This window comes from Macaca fascicularis, chromosome 15 (genome assembly GCF_037993035.2).
Source record: "Macaca fascicularis isolate 582-1 chromosome 15, T2T-MFA8v1.1".
Lineage (NCBI taxonomy): Eukaryota > Metazoa > Chordata > Mammalia > Primates > Cercopithecidae > Macaca > Macaca fascicularis.
In genome coordinates, this window is record NC_088389.1 from 20,313,999 (window position 1) to 20,340,901 (window position 26,903).

At 39.9% G+C, this 26,903-nt stretch overlaps 1 protein-coding gene and 1 long non-coding RNA gene across 20 annotated transcripts in view; one reads left to right on the plus strand and one right to left on the minus strand.

Moving 5' to 3' along the window:
- Positions 1–26,903, plus strand: part of DENND1A (DENN domain containing 1A) — a 545,711-nt gene that overhangs the window by 161,162 nt on the left and 357,646 nt on the right. For all 19 annotated transcript variants that reach the window (XM_045372599.2, XM_045372603.2, XM_045372601.2 and 16 more), the window contains one exon: positions 9,502–9,621. In XM_045372599.2, the coding sequence (XP_045228534.2) occupies positions 9,502–9,621 (120 nt within the window). The remainder of the gene's footprint in view (positions 1–9,501; positions 9,622–26,903) is intronic.
- On the minus strand, positions 12,651–15,476 carry LOC141408606 (uncharacterized). Its single transcript, XR_012424406.1, has 2 exons — positions 14,213–15,476; positions 12,651–13,891 (listed from the first exon to the last, which is right to left on the minus strand). It is a non-coding gene; the product is annotated as an uncharacterized lncRNA (long non-coding RNA).

Sequence of the window (26,903 nt, forward strand, 5' to 3'; positions counted from 1 at the left end):
ATACCCTATGGGTGTTGATAACTTTTATTGATACCAAAAAATCATTTTATTTTGGGACTATATATTTTCTTTCTGTTCTCTTACCTCTAACCTTGGTATACTTTAATACAGAAGAGAAAATAATAACGAATAAAGTTCATATATAAGAAATATAAAGGTTTCAATGTCTTAATTTTTTTTTATTAGTTTGCAATTAGCACTGTCAAATGGATATCCCCAGATTCTGAGGCCCACAAAGCCCCCTAGATGTGTTTATGATATTGTTTGACTTAGAAAATATGCCAGCCTGGGAAACAAGTAATGCCCCAGGTGATTGCGCTCAAAAAAGAAAGCTTCCTGATCTTTTCAGTATCTGTGCTTTTCTACCCCAAGGAACAGTCATAAAACTTGCTGACATTTCTAGTCTATATCAAGAGTGGGATTTTCACAGTCATCATCAAATCACCCGTTAACATTGACATCTTGCTGTCTCGTGTGTTGTTTTTAAGATTTTTCTTTTTGAAACTAGGACTTAGGAAAAATAATAAAGCCAGTAGCTTTTCAAAAGAATGTGCTTCCTCATATATTATCTCGTTTTATCCTCCTATCATAAGAGATGAGAGCAGGTGCCATTATCTTCATTTGAACAAAATCCTAAGCTGCGGAGAAATCAGGACTAGGCCAAGGTTCTCTTAGCACAACCTAGATTTCCATCTCCCAGACAAATACCTTGTGGGGAAGAGATTTCCATCTCCCAGTAGACCACCTTGTGGGGAAGACCAGTCACCAAATATATAGAGAGGGAGGAAAGGAAGGAAACAAGGATTTGATTTCCTTATTGATTCTAGTCAAAGTGCTGGGTGCTGCCACATCACTGTCTCATTTATTCTTCCTAGAAGCTCTAGAGCTAGATGGTGGTATCTTTTTTACAAAAGGGCAAAAGAAGGTTCAGAATGTAGACCATTGTGTTGGGTAATATGGGGGATAATGGAAATGGTCTCAGACTTGGAGCCCTGCCCTCCCAGTCTAGTCCAGGAATTATTATAAAGACATTTTAAACAGTATCCACCCAAAGGATAGTGAGGTTACAGAAGACCAAAATGGTCAGAGAAAACTTCTTATGGTGGGGGAGACTTGTGTTGAGTCTGCCAGGACAGCAAGAAGTGGGCAAGTGGGAGGGAGAGCCTAACACCCCATCAACACTGAAGAGCAAAGTAGAGGAGAAGCCCCGTGTGAGCCTAGAGCTTGTTCAGCCAGAGCAGATGAAGCCTTCTGGGGAGAGGGTGACTGTGAGAACCTGGGCTCTGGCCACAGGAGGCCTTGAAAATGTGTGGGAACAAGACCACAGGATTTTAAAACTGAAATTCATCTGGTTCAAACTCCTCATTTTATAGAAGGAAAACCATGATCCACAGAGGTGAAATGGCTTGCTTATGGTCACAACTATGTAATTTACAGGGCTGGGAAAGGTGCCAGTACTCTTATTCCTAATCCAGAATTATTTCTACCCTAGAGTGTATATGAAGCTGTTGGTGAGAGGGAGTAGTGAAGTGTGTCAGTGTTGAGATTCCTCTATCAATCTCAAAAACTCATTATTACTAATAAAAGTAATCTCTTAAAAAAAAGACTTGTACCATTCCATATCGTGTTTGCTACTTGCTTGCCCTTGATAGCTGACAACCAGCTTCAGTTAGTCAAAGCACTTGAGAGATGCATTGGATGATGGAAAAGCTATTCTCTTCCATTTTTGTGTTTATTCTCTTTCCAAACCCGGAAAGTCAGCTACCATTCCGTTTTCCTGTAAATTATACTGGCACACACAAATGACACGATAGTGAAATGCAATGAAATAATCTTTTCAGGGCCAGAGGCATCACTTAATGGTCAGTATGTAACCCCAGATGCAAATGTGGCTCAAATGCTACTTACCATTTTATTGGGTATCTGTTTTGTGCCAGGCATTGCCCTATGTTCCTGTAATAAAAGGTTACAAATTTGCAAGGTTACCATTATCCTCATGCCACACAGGAGGAAACAGAGGCTCAGATAGGCTTGATAACTACCCAAGGTCCCACTACCAGTTAGTGGTATAGCTGCTTGCAGAACCCTCATTTGTCTGACCTCCAACTCCACCATACTTTCCCTGTTTTACCATACTGCCTCCATAAGATCCATAAGTAACCTAACAAATGATTTCATTTCAAAAGCAATAAAGCAATATATATTTATTGTAGAGAAGTAGGAAATTGAGAGAAAGAAGAAAATGAAACCCACACAGACATAGGACCAGTGCATTAGTATCTTATCTTCCCAGACCTCTCCTCTGCAGAGTCACCCTGCTCTCCTTTCCAAACCTGAACCCACTGGGCCCATGAAGACCCTTTGTTTAGCCTACACTATAAGTTCAGCTGTGCCCCATGAATATTTTCTACAGAGTTGATGACAACGAAGCAGTTGGGCCTTAGTGGACAGAGTGTTGTGGGCAGCAACCAGGAGATCTGTGTTTTAGTTTTGGTTTTACCACTGCCCTGCTCTGTGCTGTGAGGCAAGTGACTTCTCCCCTGAGGTTCTTCATTTCTTCATGGATAAAATGAGGGAATTAGATTCCATCGATCTCTGCTGTTCCTTCTGCTTTTGATACTTTTTAATTCTACAGTTATGCTTCATGTTGACTTTGTCAGGCTCATATAGAGGGAATGGACAGAGCTCTGTTCTTAGGATCGTCTGGTGAGCTTCTCCAGCATGTAGGCATTGCCTGCTGTCTCAAGGTGTGTCACTTACTGTTGGTCCCCTCATATTTTGGGCCCATGTCATTCTCACCACTTGGATCTTTCAGCAGAGAAGGTGAGAAACTTGAGGCCTAGGCAGATATAAGGTATGTTTGTAGAAGGAAGCTTTGAGGCTCATGGAACTAAAGGCTGGGAGATGTGGTAGTTTGATGAAGCTTCTTTCCTGCCCCATGCCTCATACGCACTGAAGGAAAGGAGAAGTGACTGTTAGGTGCCCCTCCATGGACAACAGATAATTGTCAGTAAGCTATAATAACTAGAGGGGGACAAAATGCTTCAGTTCCATCTCTTGAATTTTATAATTGCATGACAGTAGTAATGATCATTTTTGTCATGTACCTACTATATGCTAGTTATCTTATATACATTAATCTAAAACCACTCTGCAAAGTGATGGTGATTATTCTGATGATTTACAAATGAGATCAGAGAAATACAGTAACTTGTCTATGCCCACGTAACTGCTGAGTAACATGTCTGGGATTCTGATGTAAGGTCCAGGCCTTAATGTTTTCTCTTCTGTCCTGCATCATAAATCTCTGCTGAATCATTTCCAACAGCTTAAAAACAAGTTCTGGTATTCATCCTAAAAATAATAACCACCACTCAGTAGCTTTCTGATTCTCTATTTTTTGAACGAGTTATCTACACACTTCAACTTATCCCTCAGCCTTCTTCAGCTTGTCTTCTGCTTCTGTCATTCAACTAGAGCTGTTTTTATCAAGGTCATCTAAAATCTCCATATTGCTTAATTCAGTAGACATTGTTTTTTCCTCTTTTCATCTTTGATACAGTTGACCACTCCCTCGTTTGTTCTGCCTGGCTATTCTCCTTTCTTTGGTCTCTTCTCCACCCATCTTCTAAATTGGTGTTCCTATAAATTAGTCCTGGATCCTCTTTTGTTTCTCTGAACTCCCTCCCTAAGTGATCCCAGTCTTTACCATGGTGTTAAATACCATCTGTGTGTAGATGACTTCCAAATTTATAGCTTCAATCCAAACGTTTCCTCTGATTTCCTAACTAGTGTGTTCAACTCTGTACTTGACATTTCTATTTAGATGTTTTACAGGCTTCTCAGACTTAACATATCCCAAATGGAACTCTTGGATCTTCCCCCAAACTTGTTAGTCTTTCCTATCTTCAAATGGTAATATTCTGCCTTTTTGCTCCCCAATTCCCAGTCCATCTGCAAGCCTGTCATTCATATCTGCTAACTATAGCTTAAACTATCCATCCCTCTCCATCTCTACTCTCCCTACATGAGTTAAGCCACCATCCAGTCTCACCTGGACTACTGCAGTCGCTTCCAGATTATTTTCTCCACTCCTACTTAGACCTTCTTCCAAACTGCTCTCTGTGTATGTCCGATCAAATATTTGAAGCTATAAACCAGAGTTTTTTCTCTTGATCAAAATCATTCAATGGCATTCTATTACCTCCCCCGACTGCCAAAAAAAAAAAAAAAAAAAAAAAAAAATCCGAATTCTTTACCATGACCTGTGGGACTCTCTGCGTGATCTGGAGCTTGCTTTATCTAGCAACTTTGTGTGATGCCACTTCCCCGTTTATCTCCTGTGCTTTAGCAGGACTCCTGTCCTTTTGGTTCCTTGATCATAACTAGCTCTTTCCAGACCCCAGAATCTCTGCCTAGCTCTTTTCTCTGCCTGAAACAACCCAGTGCCCTGTTTCTTGAGTGGCTGCTCCATTTCATCCTTTGGTCAATATTGTTGCCATCCCTGAGAAGCTACCTCTGACCACATTATCTCAGTAGGGCCTTTCCTTCCCTTCCATTTTCTTCTATCTTTGTTCCTTCTTTGATTTTGTAATATTGCTATTACAAGCTGTATGTTTTGTGGTATACTTGTTTATTATTTCTCTCTAACTAGACAGAAAGCCTACATAGGCAAGGGGTCCTGTCTATATTGTTCAGTGTTGTATATCCAGCACTCGTTACAGTGCCCAGTGTAGTTGTAGCTCAATTTGCAAAATGGATAATGAAACTTAAAGTGAAGCTCACATGTAAAAGTTTGTTTCTCACTGGGAGACTAGAATCAAACTGTCCATCCCCATGCTTCATAACATTCATGCACTGGCCCTGTAAACAACTTCAAGATTAAGGAAAATGCTACTGGAGAGGCTCTGAATGGCGGATAGGCATTTAAAAGGCAGCATGAAGATTTAGGTCTGTGGCTTGAATAGTCATTGCTTTCCTCACTTGTTTTTCCATATTCACCTAGGCACGGGAAGCTACAAGAAGCATAGCTAAGGCTGGTCTTGGCCCTGGTCTCCTGGGTTCATTTCTGGAGATTTTCAAATGTGGTCTCCCTGGCTTAGTGAAAAATATGGTTTTTTGTTAAGACAACTATCTGAATTCCTCGCATACCTTAGTTCCTTAAACCAAGTTGAAAGCTTCCCAGGGAGGATTTTCATTGTGTTTAGTGCAGCGTGGCAGAATGGAAAGGACTTTGAACCAGAAGTTGGCTTGGATTTTTGTCTTAGTCCTGATTACCTTGGAAAACAAAATGAAAGTAAACCCTAAATAACAGTTTTCCTATCTGTGAAACATGACAATTGGGTGAGACGGTTTCTCCTAGCTTTTATCATCCTGAAATCTCTGATTCCTGTGGAAATTGTGGATGCTGAGGTAAACACAAAACTGCAGACTTTAAGGAAGCAGACCCTTTCCCCAAGGTCATTTGTATGGAGAAATAGTGAACACTCCCATAGACTACCCCAGCAAGTAGGAGAGAGAGAATGATAAATTCCTTGGAGATTGAGAACCCTTTAAGTTACCCTGTTTGACTTCCCTTGCCAGACCTTTAGTTTATTGGAAATTGTCCAAGGAAACAATCTTTTAGAGCCTACTGGTTTTAGGCTTTTGTTGACTTCTACTTCACTCCACCACGAATTGAAAAAGTGAATCAATTGGGAATAAGTAAGCTTGTGGCACCCCAAAAGAATCTTTTTCACTGTAATGCAAGCATCAGTCACTTGGTCACCCAGAGGACTACTCTTTCCTGAAAAATATGCAACAGACGAGAGAGAGAGAAAGCAGACTTCTTCCTCTATTCACAGGTATTATAAAGCTGAATCAGGAAGATTCTAACCCTAGTTTTTAATGTGAGTTTTAGTTTTCACAGTTGGCAACAGCTTGCATCCCTCTTTTTAATTGTTCCTACTCTGGACTGGCCTTTATACTAAATTCATTTCCATTTATTCTCAAAACATCCTTTGGGTTGGATGGTAGTGTCGCATTGTTCTTCCAGGTGAAGAAACTCAGGTGCTTAAAGGTTTTAAGTAACTTGCTAACTTTAGTCAGTGATTAGGTTGGGATTTGCACCAGGTAAATGAGTAATGATTCTTTCTCTGAGCCTGTGGGGTAACTAAACACATTTCCAGCATTTTTAATAGGAGCAGAAAGAGAGTAGGAAATTAATGACACACAATTCACAAGTCAGGTGTGCTCAGTCTCTGTCTTTTTCCTGGAGAATCCTGGGTGTTTTCTTTTCATCCAGTCCTATCAATACCCTTCCTTTCTAGGATGATACTTAGAGAGTATTCATTTTAAACATTCTAGAAGTGAAATCAAAACCTGAGTTAAAACACTGAACACTCAGGTTTTGTATGATCACGTAGTAGTGTTTCTTGAAAGCAAACCTTATTTGTAACTTAGAATCGTCCAGACCTGTTGCTTTAAATATTTTAATAAAACAGGATTTCCCCTCCCCCATTGAGGCCCACTTTTCTCCCCAATCACTTTAATTATGTGAGCTAGAATGCTGTTTCTCACACATCTTCAGTTCTCAACCTTGTTAAAATTAATCATATAATCCCCCTTTAAAACATAGTATTAAATCACCATAGTAACACAGTATCCAAGCTTTATAGATAAAACATAACAGCCATAAGAAGGTAGCGTTTGGTGTCCCCTTGACGGCCCTATAACTTTTATAGAAATGTGTTTCTTCTCCTGGCTGTGGAAGGTGGAGGGATAGCATTACTTACACCTGCTTTATGACCACGTTGCTTTTAAATTGCCACCTTGTTTTTGTTCACCTTCCTAGTTAAATAAGGAGAGTGGAACACTTTTTCTTTCTGAATTATTTTCTTGTACTCTCTAACCACTCTCTAAGGGATGGAGTTGTCTCCTTAAATATGATCAGGCAGAGTCCATTGGCCTTTGTATTGGAATACCTTGAAAATTCTTTAATTTTAATTATTTATGTGGCTGTATAAGGGAGTTTTAGAAAGTCTACCCTATCTTTGAAAACTTAATTCATATCATACCCAAAGACTCAATAAGAATTCTGCCTTTGGAAAAAGCTTGGTGGTAAACCATTATTTTTAAATTTCTTCTGATAATTTATAAAGTAATTAATAGCTTATAGCATAGATTTGACTATTTTACCAATTTGAATATGCTTTGTAAAATACAATATGAGTTGATGAGTTCCTTTGAATAACTCAGTGTTGAATTCTAGCATATTATGTTAATATAAATTCAGGTATTAGAATTTGGATTTTTTAACCAAAAATACCTTTATTTGAATCTTCAGAGAAAAAACTCTTCTTTTTCTGAGGTAATTACCATTACTTACAAAAATGGATATACATCTTCAAAGCATTTCCCTTTAATGCGAAATTTAGCTTTATGGGATCTAAACATTTAAAGGTAAAAAGCACATTCTATTTTGTTGCCGTTATAAGACAAAACTGAATCTAGCATAAGGTAGGGTAACCCATTCACTCTTCAGGTTCTTCTCTGACAGGAACCAGCATTATTATATTATTTCCACTTAGCAAAATCTGCTCTGATTTAATTATACTTCTTCCTGGCCAGGTGTGGTGGCTCATGCCTGTAATCCCAGCACTTTGGGAGGCTGAGGCGAGCGGATCACTTGAGGCCAGGAGTATGAGACCAGCCTGGCCAAGACAGCAAAACCTTTTCTCTACTAAAAATACAAAAATTAGTTGGGTGTGTTGGTGCACACTTGAAATCCCAGCTACTCAGGAGGCTGAGACATGACAATCACTTGAACCTGGGAGGCAGAGGTTGCAGTGAGCCAATATTGTGCCACTGTACCCCAGCCTGGGTGACAGAACAAGACTGTGTCTCAAAGTAATAATAATAATAATAACAACAATAATACTTCTTCCCTCTGGTGTGATTTCAAACTCAGTGACCTCTTCCAGTCCATACTGACAAAGTCATCAAGTCCTAGAAGAGTATCCACAATTTCTTTATTGCTCTTCACCACAATGTGAATTCTTTTGTCTACAAGCTCTAGCAGCAACAGCTGGGCAGGGAGGTGCCATAACTATGTAGTTAGCCGCCATAACTATGACGGAAGTGGGATGTTTAGATTTTTAAAATGGAATGAAATCCAAGCTAACTGGTAAACTGATTTTTAAAACTGGATTTTTAGACATTTTACAATTTTAAAAAAAAGAGTGTGGCTGGGCGCGGTGGCTCATGCCTGTAATCCCAGCACTTTGGGAGGCTGAGGCAGGTGGATCATGAGGTCAGGAGATCGAGACCAGCCTGGCTAACATGGTGAAACCCCGTCTCTACTAAAAATACTAAAAATTAGCCGGGCATGGAGGCGGGCGCCTGTAGTCCCAGCTACTCAGCAGGCTGAGGCAGGAGAATTGTGTGAACCCGGGAGGCAGAGGTTGCAGTGAGCCGAGATCACACCACTGCACTCCAGCCTGGCAACAGAGCGAGACTCCATCTCAAAACAAAACAGAGTTTCTGTAATCTGATTAGTATTATGTTTTTAAACTTTTTAAAAATAGATGTTTGAATGTTGCGCTTATGTGTGGTTTTAAAATTTTTGTATTGATACATTTTTAGCTTTTTTCTTTAAATGTGTTTCTTTAAAATGTTGTTTCCATTTCTTAGAAAGCACCATGCAATGCTAGACATTTTGGTTATTTCTGTCCTCTAAAATAGGAAATATGTTTCTCATAAATTCAGAAATTATGAAGATATAGGAATTTAGGAAAGTAACACCTAAGCATGCCCTCGTTAACAGTTTGAATTTCAGCTCCTACCCTTTGTAGCTGTGTGAATGTGATTCAGTTACCACCTATTCTGGTCCTTAGTTTCCTTTTCTGTAAAATGGGAACATCCTCTAAATTTTGTGGTTGTCATGAGAGTCAGGGAGATGGTCTACGCATATATGATGTCTAACTTTGTGGCTGGCACATAGTAACATTTACCTTCTGCTCTGGCAAGCACTCTTATTATCTGAACTAGGGAAGTTCTCAGGTGAGGATTGTTAGCAGCAAGCTGGTAGAGTGGCCTGTGGAATCAGAGCGAGGGTTAAAATCCAGCTTTTTGCCACTGATCAGCTGACCTTAGGCAATGCCTCTCTAGACTATTTCTTCATCAGCAAAATGAGGTTAATAGAGGGCACCTTTCGGGATTGATGCACTGACTAACAGAGCTGCCTCAGAGACTGAACTCAATAAGGAGAAGGTATGATAGCTCTGATTATTTGATTTCTGAGGTGGTCACTAGAATGGGCTGCCAGCTGTCTTTTTTTTTTTTTTTTTTTTTTTTTTTTTTTTTTTTTTAACTAGCTTACAGTCTGTTCCCTTGAAGTGTGTAAATTTTAAGAGTTCCACTGAGAGAGGAAATGTTATAAGTTCAACGACTCATTGTGATTAGATACTTTATCAAGAAACTTACTGCACATTCATTTTCCCCTTTGTTCTGCCTTTGCTGCAGCCTCACAGTTAGTCAAGTTGGCCAGAACTTCACGTTCGTGCTCACTGACATTGACAGCAAACAGAGATTCGGGTTCTGCCGCTTATCTTCAGGAGCGAAGAGCTGCTTCTGTATCTTAAGGTAAGGGAGAAGGCTTGGGCTGTTGGCTCATTCTCTGAAGCAATGTCAGCTTCTGCGTTACTCTTCCGTAATTAAATCTTCCAGCTGTTCATTTCATTTTCCTATCTGTTTCCCACAAGTCACTGCATTTGGGGAGAAGGACTTCACAGTGTTGTTCTTGCACTGTAAGTTCTGCAGATAATTGTATTTATTTATTTGTATCACATCCCTTGGGTGGGAAAGGGGACCATCTCTTCTGAGTAGTTTGTGGAAGCCAGAAAGTCAGTGTGGCTTCAGTGCCTTCTGCTGTTATCTGGAACTGTCAGAAATTAGCCTGTTAGACTTTCTCTTGGACATTTTGTGTACGTAAGATTATTAATAAAGTATGTGTCTGTGGCTCAGGACATCTTGCAGACACAGACTGTGTCCGCCTTAAAGTAACACCCTTGCCCCCTTTGGGTCAGTGAATGAAGAACTGTGTCCCATTTTGGCTACTTCTCCAGAGATTTGAAAAAAGTGCAGAATCGTGTAAGAAGGCTTCTTCAGGTCTTCTAAAAGCCCCTCATACACCAGAGCCACACTTGCTTAAGGCTCTGTTTCCTTCTGCCAGAGGGGTAAGCCATGCTCTGGGGTGGGAGGATGTGTGGAAATCCGATTTTGGAGCTGCTGGCTCTGTGGACTCCTGCTGGGCGCCTCCTGAGGGGGAAGTAAAGGCATCCCCCATGCTCCCCTCTCCATCTGCCTCAGTTAAGTAGGTGTCAGAGGGGCCTGCCTCCTGTCTCTCTCTGCTCGTGTGGAGCAGTCAGGGCACGGCAGCTGGAGGTGCCCATGACAAAACCCGGGCCCCCAGGCTTGAGTTGGGCCTGGGCCTGGGGATAAAAGGCCAGACCCTCTATGGATTCCAGAAAGGGTAGCTCTCTGCAGCACTAGTCCTCTGCACTTTCTTCTTCTCATCAAGAAAAGACTCCCCCACCGACTCCTGTCCCCCAAACCCACATACTCTCACACCATAGGGGAGGAGGGACTGACTTTGGAAGTTCCCATGCTCACTAACTGTCAATCCGGACTGCTATACATTTGCATTTCTCTATACAAATCTTAGTATCATTAGTACTTTTAATCAGTGAAGTCGACTCTCTTCTGCACCAAGGATAGCATTTGTAACCTGGGCACGAGAGGATGACTGCCAGAGAGGCTTTAGCAAGCAGGCTGCTTTGGGAGATTCTGTGTGTTCTGTTGTTCTCAAGCACGCCTCAGTAGCCCAGGCCCAAGAATTACCTGCCCGGAGTATTAGACTTTGATGTAAATGATTATTTACATTTGGATTTAACAGTGTGATCTTTTTCTTTTTAAAGAAAAATTTCTCTTTCAGTTTTGTCTGTTTTGTCTGTTATATTTCAGCCCTGGCCAGGCCACTGCATATTTATACAGTTGGCCCTTGAACAATGTGGGTTTAAGGGTACTGGTACCCCCACACAGTTGAAAATCCGCATATAACTTTGACTCCTCAAAAACTCAACTATGGCCAGGTGCGGTGGCTCACGCCTGTAATCCCAGCACTTTGGGAGGCCAAGGTGGGTCAGGAGTTTGAGTCTGGTTGTCAGGGGTTTGAGACCAGCCTGAGCAACATGGAGACACCCGTCTCTAACTAAAAATACAAAAATTAGCCGGGTGTGGTGGCGTGGCATGCCTGTAATCCCAGCTACTTGGGAGGCTGAGGCAGGAGAATTGCTTGAACCCAGGAGGTGGAGGTTGCAGTGAGCCAAGATTGTGCCACTGCACTCCAGTCTGGGCAACAAGAGCGAAATCCCATCTCAAAAACAAAACAAAGCAAAACAAAAAGAAAACCCCACAAAAACTTTACTAATCCATAGCCTACTGTTTGCTGGAAGCCTTACCTGTAACATAAACAGTTGACTAACACATATTTGTATGTTGCATATATTATATTTTATATAAATTACTGTATTCTTACAATAATTAAGGAAGGGAAAAGTTATTAAGAAAATCACAAGGAAGAGAAAATATATGTGCTGTTCATTAAGTGGAAGTGGATCATCCTAAAGGCCTTCATCCTCATCATCTTCACGCTGAGGAAGAAGAGGAGGAGTTGGTCTTGCTGTCTCAGATGTAGCAGAGGTGGAAGAGGTGGAAGGGAGGCAGGAGAGGAAGGTGTGACTTTTACTTTTAAAAACTCCACATATTGGCCAGACACGTGGGTTCACTCCTGTAATCCTAGCAGTTTGGGAGGCTGAGGCAGGCAGATCACCTGAGGTCAGGAGTTCAAGACCAGCCTGGCCAACATGGTGAAACCCCGTCTCTAAAAAAAAAAAAAAAAATACAAAAATTAGCCGGAGTGGTGTGGGGGGGTGCCTGTAATCCCAACTACTTGGGAGGCTGAAGCGCGAGAATCGCTTGAACCCAGGAGGTGGAGGTTGCAGCAAGCTGAGATCATGCCACTTCATTCTACCCTGGCCAACAGAGCGAGACCCTGTCTCAAAAAAAAAAAAAAAAAAAAAAAAATCTATGTATAACTGGACCTGAGCAGCTCAAGCCTGCCTTGTCCAAGGTCAACTATGTATTTGTTTGGAGGTGGTGAGGCTTAAACTGAGTTCTTAGAGTTTTGCAAAAAGGTTTTTCCCCATAATATGTTTGGGTTACAATGTTTCTTTCCAAGCTATGTGTGTGTATGTGTATGTATACTCTAAACTGGCACTATCACTCAGCAAATCTTGATAATAGAAAAGTATTTATTTAAAAATTTACGCTTAAATTTGCTTGTCTCTGATTCTGATGTGTGACTTTGTGTGCCTATACAGGTAGGATCACGGATTTCATATTTGTGAGAAGCCAGTTGAATAGTCTTTGTGCTGTCATCCTTTAGAATGAAAAACAGCAGCAATTGATGTGTTTTTAAAGTCTGTTATAATAGGTTAGAACTATGGAGAAAAATTCGGTGGGTTAATTCATTCATTTGTGTGTCAGTTCTTAATTGAATGCCTACTATTAGCTAGTCCCTGTCCTTGAGGAGTTCCCAGACTAGCTGGGGAGATGGATGATCACAATACAGCGTGCTGTATCTAATACACAGAATGATCCCAAGGCATAGTGTCTTCTTACTGTTGCTTTTCTAGTGCCAGAGGATAGTGACTGTGGCTAAAAATACAAGAGTCCTAGATGAATTCTGGAACATGAACTTTATGAGTATCTAATATGAGGGCAGAGAAGCTATCTTTTCCAGCTTGTGTGGAAATAAAGAGCACACCCACTGACACTTTCCCTGTGTTGGGTTTGGGAACATTGCTAAGCGGAATCTAGCATGTAAATGGAAGGGTTTACTGTTAAAACTGGATGACTGGTTGGCAGTATATCCATTGGGGAGTGGAGAAGTCTGGCAAGAGAATGAGGGCTCAGTTTGGGTCTAGGTTACATTGTTGCATTGTCCTCTTCTGCTGCTCAGTCTCCTTGCTTTCTTCAGATACTTTCTCTTTAGTTAACCTGTGCCTTGAGGTCCAATCACCCTTCACAGTGTGCCCAGGGCTATGGCTCAAGTGTGCTCATAAACCACCTCTACTTTTGCTTTCTATTTCTTGTCTTAAGGAATGTAGCTCTCTGTTATGGCATCTGTGCACACATAGCCCCTGTGGTTCCAGGATTTAGCTTCACTTCCTCCCTGCCTGATCTCCCAAACTACTATGCTTCCTGGCCCATATGAACTACTCAGTCTCTACTTTCACATGTTTACCCATCCTCCCAGACTCAGCCTAGGCACTTCAACAGAGTAGCCTTCCCCATGTAGAGGTAATCATTTCCTCTCTGGCACACCCAGTGTGCTTTGCATTCTTCAGTTACACACTTATAACCTTGGTCCTCCTTTGTTTTCCTCCTATTGGAAGGTCAACTCTTTAGGGGTAAAGGCTGGATCTTAATTAACTATGTATCTCCAGAACTTAGTGTAATGCTTAACCAAGATACTGTGTGCATTGTGATCAGAGAAGGGGAAATGCATCAAGAATGGGAGGGCAGGGCACCAAAGACTTTGAATGAGAGGACAAGTGTCATGGGACATAAATTCAGAGAGGAAATATGAAATAGTTGTTGGAAGAAGTGTGGTTCACATTACCAAACTCATTTCATGCTAGTTATAAGAGATGCACCTTTTAATCTCACAGTGGAGGTTCAATATTGAGTGATAGGCATTTTGTCCATGAAAGGTTAAGCCATCTGTATTTTAAAATTTAAACTTAATTTCACAATGAAAGATTTTTAGACACCCTTTATGCAACATAACCTACTTATTTTTTTTTTTTTTTTTTTTGAGACGGAGTCTGGCTCTGTCGCCCGGGCTGGAGTGCAGTGGCCGGATCTCAGCTCACAGCAAGCTCCGCCCCCCGGGTTTATGCCATTCTCCTGCCTCAGCCTCCCGAGTAGCTGGGACTACAGGCGCCCGCTGCCTCGCCCGGCTAGTTTTTTTTTTTGTATTTTTTAGTAGAGACGGGGTTTCACCGTGTTCGCCAGGATGGTCTCGATCTCCTGACCTCGTGATCCGCCCGTCTCGGCCTCCCAAAGTGCTGGGATTACAGGCTTGAGCCACCGCGCCCGGCCACATAACCTACTTATTAAGTTCCTTTTTATTTTCTGTTCCTCCCCACTAGGGCATGAGCTCCATGAAGGCTGGGAATTTTTATGTTTTTTTCTCCCCCATAAATACATCCAAAGTTTATTGAAGAATATTCTGGCTCATAGCTGACACTCTCAGCTAGTCTGGGAACTCCTCAAGGACAAGGACTTAGCTAGTACTTGTTTTATGAAGGAATGAATGGGGAAATAAGCCCATGTTTATTAAAAAACATTAAAAACATTGGTTTGAACTCTTTATACCAGCTAACCTTGGCAGAAACCTAGTTGTACCAAACAAGTCCCGTTAACACAAATGCCACTATAAATCAAATGCATTATTTCCTCCCATAGTTGACTAGTTCCTGTCACTGAAGAATTTTACTCCTCCTTGAGATTTGCCACATTATTTAATGAGTTCCTGGATGGGAGTTGATACTAAATTAAAAACACCAGCTAGGAGAACAGTTATTATGGATTAGTTACTCTCCATAAACACAGGGATGTGAGAGCATTTTAGCATTTTCAGATTGCACCATCTAAGTCTGATGCAATATATGCATTTATCTCTGAAATCTTTCAATATTATAAAACAAAGTGACCTAGAATTGAAATTTTGTTTTGACATTTGATATTTGATTTGCCCCAATGGCACATACTCCATCAAGGCCAAAACTGTAATGAAAGATGCTATTTCTAGCCAACTTCTGATTCTGGATCAACAGAAGGAACACAAGAGTTCAAAGCTTTAAATTTGTGTTTGAGGGTTATGGGGAGATATGTCATACAATAATTAAATACCTTTTGTCTTTTATAAAGGAACTGCACAAATATTTGCCCTATAGTTTTCTCCTCCTTCCAGTGGGATCTTATTGAAGCTCTTAAGAAAGCTGTAACTGTCCTTACACCCAAATAAAACTCTATTTTTATTATACATTTTGGGAAGAAAAAACTTTTTTCCTCAAGATGCTGTCTAAATTTTTTTAGTTTAACTTTATAAATTTTTATTCAATTAAAAAGTATCTGAGTACCTAGTATATACCCGGAATGGGCAATACATAACACTTGGTCTCTGGCCTTCACTTATCTCAAGGCCCCTTAACATAAACACAGAGATCTAGCCCCAGGTCTCCATTTGCAAACTCTTCAGATATCACACTCATCCAAGATTTTGATGAGCTGAACTTTCTGAACTTGGTAGTACAAAATTAAAAAAAAAAACAAAAACAAAAACTAAGTACTTCTTGTCATTTACCAAATATAAAATCTAATATGTTTCTAGGTACACTATTCACGGACCACCTCTGATTTTGATATCCACCTCCCACTGCACTTCTGCTACCTCACTCTTTTAGGAACTGCTCAATCTTTGGGATGGGAAAATGTAAACAAGTAATTAAAATATAATGTGATCAGTGTTGTTTTAAGAAAATATATTTATGTGTAAGTTTCTTCAGAGTCACAGATTAGACAGTGCCCATCTCTAACTTGAGAATAAGAGAAAGTGTTACTGATGGGTTCCAGTTAAACTGAGTCTTGCAGAATGAGTGGGGGCTTGCCTGGAGGAAGATGGGAGAACAGCTCTCTAGGCAGTGAGAGCTGATACGCAAAGGCCCCAAGAAATGAAAGGTATAGGAAGATGAAAGGATGCTGAGAATGCAATGAGAGAGAGCAATAGCAAGAGATGATGCCATGGAAGTCTGGGGCCCAATTGTGAGGGGTGTGCTCAAGATTTTAGATTTATCTGGTAGCAAATGGAATGCTGTCAGCTGGTTTCGAGTAGACATTAGGGATGCTGATGTTTGTAGACCAATGCGAAAGTAATTTTTTGGAATGTGAAATGTGCTTGGGTTTTTCTGGTTATTGTTTGAGGGGATGTTGCATGTCACTTTGGAGGTAGCACCCAGATTTAGACTGGATTTTTCAAACCTCAACTGCAGGGGTTTTGTTTTGTTTTCTTTTAAAAACAAGGATAGTGATCGTCCTTCCTTCCATGCTACTTGGCCTATAGACTTGAGTCTAAACCTGAGTGTTGTTCAGTGAGAACCTTCTTCCTTCTGGGGCACTTTCTGATCTCATGACTGGAATGACCATTGCATCCATTCTTAGCTGTGTTACATTCATTTTCACTTGAAACACAGAAAAGCTCCGTTTCCACGGAACAAAAAAGAAGCTAGAAGTAATAAAGGAGTCTGGTTTTAAGAACTTTGGCTTCCCTTGCTGACTGTTCCAGTGTTTTTAAGCAACACAGACAGTTCAGGAATAAAATCAAAGGACTCTGTTTCCTCAGGCAGGTGCGGTGGCAGAAGCCCTTTTGAATTGTGTGTTAGCTGCTTTAGTTTGAAATAAGTGTTTGAGAGGTGGGGGAGGGAGTCAGGAGGAAGGCTGTGGGGACAGCTCCCAGATTTTTACCTTGAAAGCAGGTGCTGCTGAAATATTCCAGAAACAGATGGAATCTCCTTTTCTTGTTTTAAGCTATTTATGGTTGTCTCGCCCGAGGGTACCCTGCTATACAAAAATGCACAGCCTGATGTTTGAGGGCAGTTGGGCATCAAAGCTGGGGCCCCTCTGGGAGAAATCAGCCTTTCTTCCCAGTGCCTTAAATGCCATTCTGGAAACCTGGGTCTTTCATACCGTTTAACAGAGGACTTTCCTTTGCCTTTTGAGTGTTTCTGTCTCTCTGGAACGGTTTGATTTCTTTTTAATTCTTCTCCTTAAAAGTAAGCTGGGTACTGTGTTGTTCTTGTTATTCTCTGGATGGTCAGTTGGCAGAAGGCCCCACTGCTAAGGCAGATTGATAATTTCACCGACTGTGGGTCTCAGAACATGGCTTCTGTCAGAAGCTGAACATAGAGGATGGGCCAGGGAGGCTGCTCTTTCCTAGGCCCAGAGCCCTTCTGAGTTCCTCAGTATTCTGAAAGGCTTGTGTGGGTGCAGGGCACAAGGTGCTCTTCCGAACATCACTTTGTGGGAGGTTATAACTATTTTCTCTGAATTAAAAAAATGAAGTGGTTGGGGAATGTTGCGTGTTTTATTGCCATACAGATGCCTTCATACTTAGAAACATATATAATCCTCTGGGGAGCCACAACTCAACAATAGTAACAAGCTGTACAGTTTAAAGAAAATCACCTTTGAAGGGAAGAAAGAGAAATAGCTGAAACTGCCCTTGCACTCCCAGCGGCCTGCTGTTGGAGGTTGATTTGAGGGCTGGGAAGCTGCGCAGTTGGAAGGACAGGTGTGTCTTCTGCAGTGGCCATGGGGGCTGGAACCAGCAGCCAGCCTCAGGCTGTCCACTGCAGGGGGAAGCTCCCTTTCTCCTCCTGATCCTTTTTGGAGGACACCATCCTGGCACAGCCTTCCCTCAAGCAACCTGACCCTAGGGTTGTAGGGTATTTGAAACTCCAAGACTTTGGCTAAAAGAGAGTTTTTATTTTTGAGACGGAATGAGTTGTAAACCTTACAAGAGGTGTGATATTTTCTCACTCTGTTCTGGAAACAGAACACTTCCTTGTCATAATGCTCATGAAGCTTAGTACAGGGCAGGAAGTGAAACCACCTCAAGAACTCCGGGAGTGTAGTTCTGCCTTGTTTTTTGCTCCCCACCCACCCCGCATTCTTCAATCATTTTGCTACCTCTAGCGACTACTGGTGATGGCTAATGTTACTTCATCATTTTGGACATGGATAGACTAACACTGGATAACTCACTACAGAGGATTTGGAGTGGAAGGCAGGAATTAGCATTTATCAACATTTATTTAATATGCCAGCTGGTTTATATAATTTTCATTTATTTTTATAGCAATCTTATGAAATTATCTCCATTGTAGAGATAAAGGGTTTGAGGCTGAGAGAGATGCAGTGACTTGCCTAAGATCTCGAGGAGAAAGTTAAGGAATCTGGTTTGGAAGCTAAAATCCAACCCAAAGTTTATACTCTCAACTGAAAATTCTGTCTTCCTACCACCAAAGCAACATTTACTGCTTTCAAAAGGATATTCATCCTCTCTTTCTATATGTGTATATTTAGCTTAAAAAGACATAATGAGTAGCTTGCCCTTGCAGAATGAGCTCAGAGGTGAGCTTAAAGAGCTTTCAGAAGTAATGTACTACAGTTCACCCTCATCTTATAAATAATGAAAATGAAACATGAATAAGACAGGAAGATTTTTGTTCCAAGCTCTTTGGCTGGTGAATGACAGTCTTCTGACCTCCAACCCAGGGTTTTGCCCGTGTTGTGGCAATGATTCTTCCAACTCAGGAGAATAAGCCCAAGGCCAGCTGGAACTAATGTTTCTTCAAGACTCAGTAGCACCTGATTAGTGTTAAAGAGTCACGTTCCCATTTGGTTAGCATCATTATGACCAATGTGAATAATCCAACTATGTGATTATAGAGTGAACAAGATGAACAGTTCTGTTTAAATCCAATGCAAGGTATGTTTGAATGGAAAACCAGTGAAATAGAGCCTGTCTTTTGAAAGAAGCTCAGAATTCCACATGAGGGACCCTTTTTGGGAGATGAAAAAGCATTCTACAGGAGAGGCTCCTTGGTGCTTTTTGATTGAGTTTGAGTGTCAACAATTTTTCTTGGACCTCCCTGCAAGCCAGCCACTTTCCTTCAATAGCAATAAGCAGAAGGCATTTATCTGAGCCTGATCTTTGCTTTTCACTGGGTGGGAGGTGGAAAAGAAAATGACTCAAAATACACCTCACGCCTAAAATTGCCCTTTGCTTCCAAGCTACGCTCTTAAGAGCAAGATAGACTCCTGAATACAGGAGTCTGAATTTAAGTTGTCTGGCCCTCTCAAGGATCAGTTTTAGAAGCAGTAGGAAGCCTAACATCTCTCCATCATGGAGAGGCCCCGAGAGACTGCAATAATAGTGTACTTCTTTACAGAAAAATCATGGTGCCATGATTGAAGTTTGAAGAAGTTTGAAGACCCCACAATTCCAGCAATCAATTATGAGCCACTTATTTTTAGGATGTTATTTTTTAAGATTATAAAGATATACTTTCTCATTAGAGAAATTTGGAAAACTGCAGAAAAGAAAAGAAATTTGTCATCCCAGCATGCTGATAATGACTAAGGGTGTTTCCTTCCCTGAATTGGGATGATGCTGTAGGTATAATTCTGTATCTAACTTTTTCACTTATTAAATTGTAAGCATCTTTACATATCATTAAATATTCTTTCCTGAGAATGTTTTTAATTACATAATTTATTTGTGTGAGATTGATTTATAATACAAGGAAAGAAGCTCTTAGTAATCTGAAAGAATATTTCTTGCTAAGGCTTATCATAATTCTTTTTAAAAATGCATTTGCTGTACTGTCGTCATTCAGCTAACTACTTGGTGTTTTTTTAAGAAACACTCAACTATTTTTTTATCTTAACATGTGAGCCATTACCTGATTCCTGACAATGAAGAATAGTTATTAGCTTCTGAAGCAATGAACAGAAGAGTATAAAAATAGTATCAAAAGTCTTGGTTAAAATCAAGTGGCAAATAACGTGTTGAGTTTATGTTTCCATATTTTATTTTGTATATTTACATCTTCAGAGTAAGTAATTTTTATTAGCATGAGTTGTAAAATGCAAGTTGTAACATTAAGGGAACACTTTTAAAATTAGATAGCAATATAATTTTGAAATTAGAATATATTACATTCCAAGTGAAAGCAAATTACATGTATCTCAAAACTTTATATAAACTTATGGAAGCTTTAAACATTGTAGAGAAAATTAAATTCTATATATTGTAGTATGCAGTGGAAATTAAATAGGCTTTGATTTCCTGCTCATGGGACTTGAAACTACCAGTGATCTTACACAAAACCAAGGGCAATTGTTGTGCTTTAGCTCAATCCACAAGTGTTAAATATCACATGGAGATTTTTAATCCCTTATCTATAATGCAAAGCAATATTTATTACAGAATTAATTCTGAGAGGCATCATTTATGGTTTCTAATCCATTCTACTTCAGATGCCTTTGAAGTGAAGTGGTAGGGTTTTGCGTTTGGGGTTGATTGTCCCGTTGTTCATTTGCACAGTCTGGTATTTTCACTCGCTCTTGATGTGAATTATGCAGCAAATTCACCAAAATGCAGCAAAAAGGCTTGGCTTGAAAACTTTTACATTTTAAAAACCCATTTTAAGAGTGTGGTGGAAGAAGAAGTTGGGTGAAATTCAGTGTCCTGCAGTTTGTTGTCTAAGCTCCTTGTGATGACTGACTGATTTCTTTTTTATTTTAATATTTTAATTTTAAAATTCTGGTTCCATCAGAAAACAAGTTTTTAAGTGGTTAAAAAACAAAAACACACTGCAAACAAAAACAACCCCAAGCCAAAAGAGACTCTAAAGAATGTCTGTTTGCTAGTATACTGTTTTCTGCTGAGCTAGGATTTTTACTGTCACTTTTGTAAATTTAGTAATTTTGGATACCAATTTTGGAGAAACTTTAATTTGTGCTTTTTCTCTTTTATTAGTATATGAAAATTATACCCAATATCGATCATCCTTATTGAGTAAAGATAACTGTTGTCCTCTGACCCCTGAAAACAAAACTTGTATAAGTATCTTTTCATTTTACTCTTTGTTAACATTCTCCAGAGATTGCAATTCTAGGTCTTTTTATTTGAAGGGATGGTTTAACTTTCAAGGACTCCCATGAACTTGTCCATTCCTCAGATTTAGTGTACTCGAGTGTCCCTAATCTGAACGTCCACAATTCAAAATGCTCTAAAAGCTTTTTGAACACCAACACGATGCTCAAATGAAATGTTCATCAGAGCATTTTGGATTTCCAGATTAACAGTGCTCAATATTCTGCAAATATTCCAAAATCAAAAAAAAATCTAAAATCTGAAACATTTCTGGTCCCAAATGTCCCAAATGTTTTGGATAAGGGATATTCAAACTGTATTGTAATGGAACAAACATCGGTGCTATACTTTGATTGTTTTTCAATCTTCTTAAAAACTGGATTTATAATAAAAATATTTTAACTTGGCTGTCATTTGTTCTTTGTCTCAGTTATTTCAGTGGCAAATTGTGGATAATACTAATGCAGAATATTGTTCTGAAGATTAAATAAAACAGTAAATACTTGATAAAGTTCCCTGTATATTATATCCATTGTGTAAATGTTTGATCACAACCCTGTGCTTTTCCTTTTGTAAATTGTGAAATATAACCTGCAAACAGAAAAGGGCATCGAATGTACATATACACATTCACAGACCCATAAGTAAACATAAATATACAGCAAATACCCATGTGATTACCATCGAAGTTAAGAAATTACTAGCACGCTGATATTAATTTTTCCAGCTATGTATACATCCCTAAGTAGTATAGTATAGCTTTATTTGGTTTTGAACTCTCTGAGTTGCCTTATACAATTTACAATTGTTATTTTCAGTCTTACTTCTTTTGCTTAACCTTTGAGATTCACCCATGCTGTTGCTTATAGTTGTAGTCTGTTTTCTTTGCTAGCTAGTGTTCTGTGTTGTATGATGATATACCACAGCTGGTTTATGTAATTTTCATTTATTTTTATAGCAATCTTACGGAATTGTCTCCATTGTAGGGATAAAAGGGTTGAGTTCTTTATGCATGTAACTGTAGGTGGCCATTAGACTGTTTCTAGCATGTGACTTTTATGACCATTCTTGAACAGCTATACTGGTGCACATAGACTTAACTTCTGTGTACTGTATGTATCTAAGGAGTTGAATAGTTGTGTCATAGGACATGTATATTATTGACTTTATTGGGATAAATGCCAAATTGGGCAATTTTATTCTATTAAGCCCAATCAACTTTATTGGGATAATGCCAAATTGTTTCCTTACGTGGTTTCACCATTTTCTGCTTCTGCAAGGTGTGGATGAGCATTCTGTGTGCCACACTGCTGCCACTTGCTCCTTGCTTTTTAAAGAAGATACACCAGCATACACTTCACTTTTTTCAAAGCCCATGAGATGTAGGTATTATTACCCTTATTTACTTCTCCAAACATTAATCTGGTTTTGTCGTTTGCAGAGGTATTGCTAGAGAAGGAGGCAGTCCCTGGAGTTGTGAGAGAAAGTTGATCATTATCTGAAAGGTAAAATGAGTTACACGGTGGCATGGCATAAGAGTGTGGTCTAGCGTCAGAGTAGGGCCTGCATTCCAGTCGTCTTGATTTGGAAATGAGCTTCTGGTTACTCCATTTACTCTGTCCTAGCCTTAATTTCCTCATATCTCCTTTTTTGGTGAGGATTAGAGATAATATAAGTAGGCCAGGCACGGTGGCTCACGCCTGTAATCCCAGCACTTTGGGCCGAGGCAGGTGGATCACCTGAGGTCGGGAATTCGAGACCTGCCTGGCCAACATAGTGAAACCCTGTCTCTCCTAAAAATACAAAAATTAGCGGGGCATGGTGGTGTGCGCCTGTAATCCCAGCTACTCGGGAGACTGAGGCAGGAGAATTGCTTGAACCTAGGAGGCGGAGGTTGCAGTGAGCTGAGATTGCACCATTGCACTCCAGCCTGGGCAACAGGAGCAAGACTGTGTGTCCAAAAAAAAAAAAAAAAACAGAGCTAATATAAGTAAAGAACATTGGCAAGGTGGTCGTGGACATCTCACCACATCGCGTAGTATGGTAGATATTGAAAGGTAGACCAATTGTCATAGGTGAGATGTATGTGGGCATGTATGCGACAAAGTGCACTTGAGCCTAGGTTATGCCAGCTTACAGATGACACTTGATAATGAGGTAGGCACTTACACACTGTTGGTCAGGTTGTAAAATGGTCCAGCATTCTTGGAAAACGATTGGCAATATATATTCAAAACCTTTAACATTTTTTCCACGTTGGGGAATCTGTTTTATGAAAAACTCAGAAATATAAGTACAGATATATGGACAATGACATTTAGCACATAGAGTGAAAAGTTAGAAACAATTTTAAGGCCTAGAAATAGAGGATAGTTAAATTTAGTTAGATACCATGAAGCCATTAAAATTGGTTTTGGTGATTATTTGATTACATGGAAAATATCCAGTACTTAAGGTTATAGAAGAAAAGCAAGAGACACATTTTTATATATGATATTATCTCCATTTTGTAAAAAATACGTAAGAAAAAATGACTTGGGTGATCGGATCCCAAAGTATTAATGAGAATAGTTAAGTAATGTTATCATGGGTGTTTTTAATTTTCTTCTCTTTAATGAAGTAGTTATCCTGGATGTTCCATCAAGCTCAATCCAAATATTCACTGCACAATAATTTACATATTTTTTAGTTTGGAAAAATTATAACCACCTTCATATATCTATCTCATGATTTCAAATATAGAATGCCACAAACGGCAGTACTTTAGCTACTAAGATAGTAACTGATTCTCTAGTGTGTGTTTCCCCACTAAGTTTGTGAAATGGACTTGCACTCTGAAATCAGACTTGTGTTCAAATTTTGATTCTACCTCTTACTAGATCTAAGGACATAAACAAGTCATGTCACCTTTCTGAACATGTTTCCTTAACTGTAAAACAGAAAGTACATCGCATGATAGCTTTGAAGATTATGAAGACATTTTTTTTTAAATTTAAATTTAAATTTTTTAATTTTTTTATTTTTTATTATTTTTTGAGATGGAGTTTCACTTTTGTTGCCCAGGCTGGAACAACAATGGTATGGTCTCGGCTCACTGCAACCTCCGCCTCCTGGGTTCAAGTGATTCTCCTGCCTCAGCCTCCTGAGTAGCTGGGGTTTACAGACACCCGCGACCACGCTCAACTAACTTTTGTATTTTTAGTAGGGACAGGGTTTCACCATGTTGGCCAGGATGGTCTCAAAACTCCTGACCTCAGGTGATCCACCCGCCCTGGCCTCTCAAAGTGCTGGGATTACAGGAGTGAGCCACCATGCCCGGCCTAGTTTTTTATTTTATTTTATTTTACATATCTATCTGTCTGTCTGTCTGTCTGTCTGTCTTTTGGGAATGAGTCCCACTCCATCGCCTAGGCTGGAGTGCAGTGGCACGATCTCGGCTCACTGCAGCCTCTGCCTCCCGAGTTCAAGTGATTCTCCCACCACAGCCTCCCAAGTAGCTGGGATTACAGGTGCACAACACCATACCCAGCTAATTTATTTTTAGTAGAGATGGGGTTTTGTCGTGTTGGCCAGGCTGGTCTTGAACTCCTGACCTCAAGTGATCTGCCTGTCTCGACCTTCCAAAGTGCTGGGATTACAGGTGTGAACCACCATGCTTCGCTCAGGAGAGATTTTTTTAAATGGACATACCATGCACAGTGCATAACCCATCCTTGGTACTCAGTCCAAGGCAGTAATTCCCATGTTGTCTGTCAAGACTTAAAAATATCGTTAGTTATACACTGCACCATTGATGTAAAAATATTTTTTCAGGGGGAGAAATGACTGTGTTAAATTTTTAGTTTGTTCCTAAAACGCATTTTGATTCCAGAAATGTTAAAGGAGTTCCTCTTAATTGAGAAATGTTAGTATTAATTTCAAAGTGGGATATTTAGTATCTGTCCTATGCATTATCACCATTCTCTATTCACCTAGTTGACCTTTTAATTTTCTCAGAAATTTTTATCTTATTTCTGTAAAATGACTAGGAACTTATTCCCAATGTGTGCCTCAAACCTGCTTTTTATGGCCTCAGGATCTCTGTCATAACCCGTTTTATGCTTTCACAAACTGAGCCCCTGGGGAGCTGTCTGCACTTTTCAGTATGATCCAGCTGAATTCCTTCCCTTCCCCACTCAAGCCCTTTGATTTGCCAGGTTTTTGTTCATCTACCCTAAGGATGAACTGAGATTGCTGAGCATGGCCTCTCTTGTGGTGCAAAGTGAGAATTGTTTTTAATTGAGCAGAAACATGTGGAAGGATCAGGAATATCTCAAGGGATTACAGAAAAATTCCAAATTTGTACTACGTACAGCTTGTGTTTAGAACAGGGTCTGCTGGGAATAAATGTTAGTTAGTGTGGCCTGTGACCTTAAAAACTGTTGACATGGACTTCAGCCAGAAACTAGCCACAGACCTCCTTTGTTAAACTCATTCATAGCTCCTTGAAAACTCTAGTCAGTGAAAGTTGCCAGCTCCAATCTAAGCATAGCCTTTTTTTTTTTTTTTTTTCCCATGCTTTGGAAACAGAGGACGCCCCTTAACCAGCAGGCCTTCTTTAATAGGACTACATGGCCTAAACGCAATTGGAATTGACAACTTCCTGGCTTGGGTTTGCCAACTGGCAGAGCTGTGAGGCCGAGGGGACAAACAGCGTTGGGGCGCTATGCACTTGTGTTTATGTATGTGCAGAGGAGACTGAACTCTAGAGCATGGTGATACCCTTCGCTCTGAGAGCAACGCTCTGGCCTGAATTGGACACGTCTTTCAAATGTTCTGCTGGAATAGACACATCAGAATTATCCCTCAGTACTTTCTTTTTAAAGAAAAGAAAAGAGAAAATAACTGCCCTTTCTTTTTTGATAGGAATGATCATGGCCTTTCCCCTCTCTGCTCAGAATCCTTGATTTAATCCTCTTTTCGTTAGTGTTGTGCTATGCTGCTCAAACATAAAATGAGAACTTGGAACTCGGATTGGGGAATTATCATTTGTTGAATGACACTCAGCACCCACTCACTCTGGAGCTTTATTTAACAAAGTTTAGTTTCATATCAAGGTGAAGGGGTAACCAGGATGTCTCTCTATTTTACTTATTGAGGAGACTGAGCAATGAGGAGGTTAAGCAATTTCTTCTCCCTTTCTATCAAAAGAACCCTAAGGAAAGGCCTTAAACAATTACGATGCTGCCTCTGTAAACCAGCATAGTAACTGAGATAGAAATTAACATTTTTCCTAGTTCTTGTCTTTAATCCAAAAGACTATATTGTCTGAAATATCTGAAATTTTGAAAAATGGATAAATGGATCAGGCTAAAAAGAGGAAGTAGTTATTCTGCTTACAGTTTCCTTTGACATTGTTGACATTGATGGTGAGTAGGGAAGCTAGCGTAGTTATGGATTGTCATTCTGAGATATCCGATCATGTCCGTTCATATCTCTTTCCACTTAATCACTTGTAAAATTTTGATTGTTGGAGTAGAATATTTATTTCCAGTTATGCCATTGAAATTGTTTTTAACATAAATACTCGAGCAGACTTATCACTTCTAAAAGCTGCTGAGGTTTGGTGTGATTTCAGCCAGGCATGTGTGAGGAGAAAAAAAGGAATGTTACGTTGGCCTAGGAATATGGAAACTTTGAAAGAAGAAATTATATAATTTCCTAGAGAGGGTACAAGAATTTAGATGCCATTGAGAGAACCCTTAACAGTAGCTGACCCCTAGTAGATTCTACATAAGTATTTATTGAATGAATAACAGTTGCTGAAATAACTATTTCCTAGTCCTGTTACTTGCCTGTCCATACTCTTTCTCTCTCTCACTCTCCCTTCCTCAACATCTTTCTTTGCCTGAGAACATTTATTTGTTCTGCAGAAAGTAGGTGATGCCATCATGTTTAATTACCTAACATTCTAAAGCACAGCTTGTAGATTGAGAACTAGATTCAAATTCTGACTTATGAGCCATGTGATAAATCATATCACTTGACTGGTCTGATCCCTGTTTCCCACATCTGTAAAATACAGGTAATGAGGCCT